Source organism: Ochotona princeps, chromosome 15 (genome assembly GCF_030435755.1).
Source record: "Ochotona princeps isolate mOchPri1 chromosome 15, mOchPri1.hap1, whole genome shotgun sequence".
NCBI classification, from domain to species: domain Eukaryota; kingdom Metazoa; phylum Chordata; class Mammalia; order Lagomorpha; family Ochotonidae; genus Ochotona; species Ochotona princeps.
The window spans coordinates 51,116,837-51,121,919 of record NC_080846.1 but is presented as its reverse complement, the minus strand read 5'-3'; the positions used below and the strand labels follow the sequence as shown (position 1 = coordinate 51,121,919).

The 5,083-nt window shown below is 59.4% G+C and overlaps 1 protein-coding gene across 1 annotated transcript; it reads left to right on the top strand.

The window, feature by feature from the left end:
* The first annotated feature begins 906 nt into the window (after positions 1-906).
* KRT18 (keratin 18) lies at positions 907-4,442 on the top strand. Its single transcript, XM_004583190.3, has 7 exons — positions 907-1,423; positions 2,091-2,173; positions 2,479-2,635; positions 3,158-3,322; positions 3,432-3,557; positions 3,791-4,014; positions 4,254-4,442. The coding sequence occupies exons 1-7, from the start codon at positions 1,001-1,003 to the stop codon at positions 4,372-4,374; spliced, it is 1,299 nt and encodes a 432-aa protein (XP_004583247.1). The 5' UTR covers positions 907-1,000; the 3' UTR covers positions 4,375-4,442.
* Positions 4,443-5,083: the final 641 nt, after the last annotated feature.

Sequence of the window (5,083 nt, the reverse complement as noted above, 5' to 3'; positions counted from 1 at the left end):
CTCTGCATCCTCTCGGGTCACACACACACACACACACACACACACCCCTCTCAACTCTCCCGAAGGGCTCTGTCTCTTGTCCACTGCTTTTTGCCCCTGGCTTCTAGAACCAAGTCCGGGGTACAGTAGGTGCCTATTAGGTATTCAGTTTATGAAGGCTCTGTTTACCCAGAGATGTAACTGATGCTGTTAGACAGGTGTGTAGAAGTGAGGCTGGGTCCCCCATTCTAAATCAGTGTGCTACCAAGATCAAGGGTCCTGGGAGAAGGAGGTGGGGGCAAGAAGGAAAGGAGGGCTGGGGTTCAGAGACTGTGGTGGTCTCCAGGGGTCTGAACCCACCGGTGTGGGGTGTGCTTGTGCACTGGCCCATCAGTGCCACTGGGCCCAGGCGGCATGAGAACACACACCAAGAGAGCACACTGCTTTTCTTCTCCCCTCCACTCCCCAACCCCTCGGCTGGGGGAGGAAAATTTTCTTCCCCAGGACTCATGGAACTTCAGATGCCTCCCACACCCCTCCCCCCAAAAAATGATCCCCTAAGAATGTGGGACACTTGCGCTGGAGAGTAACAGCTAGAGTGACCCACAGCGCCAGAGTCCCCAAATTTTCCACCTGCCAGCACCTCCTCTTTTTAGGAGAGGGGGCAGCAGAATGATGCCATTTCCTCTCTGAAACTACAGTGGGGTGAGGGGGAATGGCTAACTGCACCTGCTATTCTTGTGCCTACCCCAGTTAGCTCTTTCTGGGGGGGATCTGGGAGGAAGGTGGGGCAGGAAGGAAGGTGGAGGTGGCGGGGGAGGCCTGGGAAGGTGGGAAACCTGAGCTTGAAGTCTGGGCGAGGCCCACCTGCGGCCCAGGCTTCTGAAGCGGTCCCGGCGGCGGAGGGCGGGGCCAGCCGGGAGATCCCCACCCCTCCCCCGGCGATATAACTGGAGCCGCCGTCGACCCGCGGTCCGCACCTGAGTGTCCTCCTGGCCTTTTGCCTTCCTGCTCGGACAGCATGAGCTTCACCACCCACTCCACCACCTTCTCCACCAACTACCGGTCCCTGGGCTCCGCGAGGTCCCTGGGCAGCCAGCGCGTCCGGCCGGTCAGCAGCGCGGCCAGCGTCTATGCAGGCGCCGGGGGCTCGGGCTCCAGGATCTCCGTGTCCCGCTCCACCAGCTACCGGGGCGGCTGGGGGTCCGGAGGTCTGGCTGGGGGAGTGGCCGGGGGCCTGACAGCCATGGGGGGCATCCAGAGCGAGAAGGAGACCATGCAAGATCTGAACGACCGCCTGGCCTCCTACCTGGACAAGGTGAGGAGCCTGGAGACAGAGAACCGACGGCTGGAAAGCAAGATCCGGGAACACTTGGAGAAGCAGGGCCCCAAAGTCAGAGACTGGGGACACTACTTCAAGACCATCGAGGAGCTGAGAGCTCAGGTACGGCCTGGAGACGGGTTGGGGAGCCTCCAGCTACACTCCCTACCCCCAGCAGGGATCCGTGAACTGGATGGCGTGGGTAGACTCCTCCCGGTTCTGTTTTGCCGCCTTGTCATCCCCGGGAGGGAGTCCGTCCCAGCACCCCCAGCAAGGCTCATCGCTGGGCATGGGTGGGGAGGGCTGTTATCCAGGAAATAGCAGGAAGTGGGGGAGCAGCCTAGAAGATGGTGATGGTGAGAAAAAGCCTGAAAAGCGGTTCGGGCCGCTCCCCATTCCAGCCTCTGGCCCGCGGCCCAGCAGGGACAGTTAGAGGGTTAAACGGATATGGCTAAGGCTGAGTCATCCAGGAGTAAACAGAAGGCCTACCTGTGGGAGGGGCCAGTCCTGGGGAGCTGGGGGCACGTAGGTGCCAGTGGAAGGTCAGGAGAGAGAGACAGAGGACCCGGGAGCAGCTGTTCCGGACCGGGCAGCCAAGGGCAGAGACTGGGGAGCCCAGGAAAGGAGGGGAACAGGAAGGAAGGGACTGGTGCACAGGTGTGTGTGTTTGCGGGCAGCCCCTTCCTGGAGAGGGGCTGGTAAAGTTATCTTGAGAGGAATAGCAGCTCCCCTTCCCCACTGGCACCCATTCCCAGAGCAACCTCTCTCTCTCTCCTGGCCATCTCCCCAGATTTTTGCCAGCTCTGTGGACAATGCCCGCATCGTGCTACAGATCGACAATGCCCGCCTTGCTGCCGATGACTTCAGAGTCAAGTAAGCGACCGGGGGTGGAGCTAACGCTCACAGTGGGCTCTTGTTCTGCTGTGAGTAGAGCTGTTGGGGGGGGGGGGGGAGAGGTTCCACCCCTTTCCTTATCAAACACCTGTGCAATCTAGTTGAAGGATACTTCCTCTCTAGGCCAGGAATGGGGGGTGGGGTGGGGGAACTGACTGCCACCTGGCAACTGACTGCGATTCTGGTTTGCAGCTGGCCCAAGGCTGCCGCCATGGTCACTGGGAGGTGGTGTGGGTGGATCGGAGGTAGAGGGTGGGCCCCTCTGAGCACCTGCACTCGCAAAGGTATGAGACGGAGCTGGCCATGCGCCAGTCGGTGGAAAGTGACATCCATGGGCTCCGCAAGGTCATCGATGACACCAACATCACAAGGCTGCAGCTGGAGACAGAAATCGAGGCTCTGAAGGAGGAGTTGCTCTTCATGAAGAAGAACCACGAGGAGGCAAGTCAGGCTACTGGCTGGACCCGGGAACGGCCAGCGGCTGCCCAGGAGGCCACAGGGAGGCGGGCGTATAGGCGATAGGGAGCAGGCAGAGGGCGGCAATGGCTCTGCAAGGTTTAGAACCATTAGCTCAGAGCAAACTCTGGGAATGGGTCAGATGCAATTTATGGCAATAGAGGGAGGTCAGGATGTGAACCTGGTGATGGAGGAGGCAATCCGGATGGAGGAGGGAGAGTAGGTGGAGCTGGCTGGGCAGCCTGAAAGCAGGAGCTTCCAGGCACAGGTTCACAGCAGGCAGGGCAGGGTGAAGCCCCCTGTGGGGCAATGAGCAGAGGGGTAGGGCAGGTGGTATTTTCAACATCTGAAATAGCAAGCCTAGAACTACTTTGCCCAGGGTGTAAGCCCTGAGCTTATGCTTCTCCTGCTGGTCTTGTGGACCTCCTTCTGGACCAGGCAGTTGGAGGACCTTGCTGGAGCTCTGAGCACACACCCCAACACCAACATGTCCCCCATCTCCTTTAGGAGGTCAAAGGTCTGCAAGCCCAGATTGCCAGTTCTGGGCTGACGGTGGAAGTTGACGCCCCCAAATCCCAGGACCTTGGCAAGATCATGGCTGACATCCGGGCCCAGTACGACGAGCTGGCTCAGAAGAACCGCGAGGAGCTGGACAAGTACTGGTCCCAGCAGGTACGCAAGGGGGAGGGGCCCTCTGCCCTGACACACACCCATGCACACGTGTGAGGCAGAGAGGCAGATGGGGCAGGGCAGGGCCTGACACAGCTGCCGTGTCCTACAGATTGAGGAGAGCACCACCATCGTCACCTCGCAGTCGGCTGAAGTCAGTGCAGCTGAGCTGACACTCACAGACCTGCGACGCACCTTCCAGTCCTTGGAGATTGACTTGGAGTCCATGAAGAACCTGGTGCGCAAACCCTCTGCCTCCTTTGCCTCAGTCCCAGCCTCATGCCCAGAACCCATCTCTCCATGAATCCTTTTCACTCCAAGAGCTCCCTCTGCCTTACATTGCCTATGGCTCCTTCAGCCTCCCTGAGACCGGGCACACAGGGGGCTGCTCACAGAGGGACTGCTCCATGAGAGAGGGACAGACAGGCCTGGCTTTGGGGGCTCACCCTTCCCATCCCTGTGCACCTGCAGAAGGCCAGCTTAGAGAGCAACCTGCAGGATGTGGAGGCCCGCTACGCCATGCAGATGGAGCAGCTCAATGGGGTCTTGCTACACCTGGAGTCAGAGCTGGCACAGACCCGGGCAGAGGGGCAGCGCCAGGCCCAGGAGTACGAGTCTCTGCTGAACATCAAGGTCAAACTGGAGGCTGAAATCGCCACCTACCGCCGCCTGCTGGAGGACGGGGAGGACTTCAGGTGAGCGGACCCAAGCAGGGGTCTCCCCCAAGCCCAGACCCCGCTGCAGTCCTGCTGTTCCTTGCAGCCCACTGAGTAACTGTAGGGGTGGTCTGACAGTCACAGGGATCCTCTCCCTGGAGACGTGGACACCAGGAGCACTCAGGGTCCCCTTGAAGTTTGGCTGGAGTCTTCCTTGCACCTTCTGTGTGTCCCTCCTCCTCCTCCTTCTTCTAACTGGGGCTGGGGGGTTGTTACAGCCTCAGCGATGCCCTGGACAGCAGTAACTCCATGCAAACCATCCAGAAGACAACCACCCGCAGGATTGTGGACGGCAAGGTGGTGTCTGAGACCAACGACACCAAAGTGCTGAGGCGCTGAGGCAGCGCAAGCAGCATGCCCTTTGGGGGAGCAAGTAAGAGGTCAATAAAAGTTGAGAGGCCCCTGGATACCACTTGACATCTTTCTTGGCTGTGTTCATACCGGGGGCAAATGCCCCGAGCCCCTCCAGCCCCATCTCTGACCAGGCAAAAGTTGCCGGGGATCCCAGGGAGTTCATGGGGTTGTACAGTGGGCAAGGAGGGCTGGCAGGGGAGGTTCTTGGAAACTTCCCAAACAAAAGAGGAGGAAGCAGAGATCTGATGGGTCAGGCAGGGGTCGGGGTGGGAGGGGAGCCCCTACCATAGACTCATGGAATCGTCCTGATCTTGTCACTCATCAGCACGAATCTGAGCTGAGGGAGGAAGTGGGACAAGAGCACACACCCAGCTCTGCCCTGCCACTCTGCAGGCCCACTTCACCACCCAAGGCTTCCCACCCACAGCTCCTTCCTCTAGCTGTCCCCCAAACCCACGGTCCCTTGGTCTGAGTAGTAGAGATCTGATCAGGGCTAAATGAGCGTGACGATGGGGAAGAGTAAGACCTCACCCCCACCCCACAAGGCTCCCATCCAGGCTCGTGGTGCCCCCGAGCTGGCATCTGTGTAGGTGCATAGGGTGTCATCAGTCACGTGAAATGTCACCACTCCATGCTTTGATTGGAAATGAGTCATCCAGTGGTAAACACAGTGGACATCTAAAACTAGTCATGC

Bases quoted from the DNA above. Each gene is read 5' to 3' on its own strand.
- KRT18 (XM_004583190.3), top strand. From the start codon at position 1,001: ATGAGCTTCACCACCCACTCCACCACCTTCTCCACCAACTACCGGTCC. The intron at 2,636-3,157 runs GCAAGTCAGGCT...CATCTCCTTTAG, and splicing joins TGAAGAAGAACCACGAGGAG to GAGGTCAAAGGTCTGCAAGC. The intron at 3,323-3,431 runs GTACGCAAGGGG...CGTGTCCTACAG, and splicing joins ACAAGTACTGGTCCCAGCAG to ATTGAGGAGAGCACCACCAT.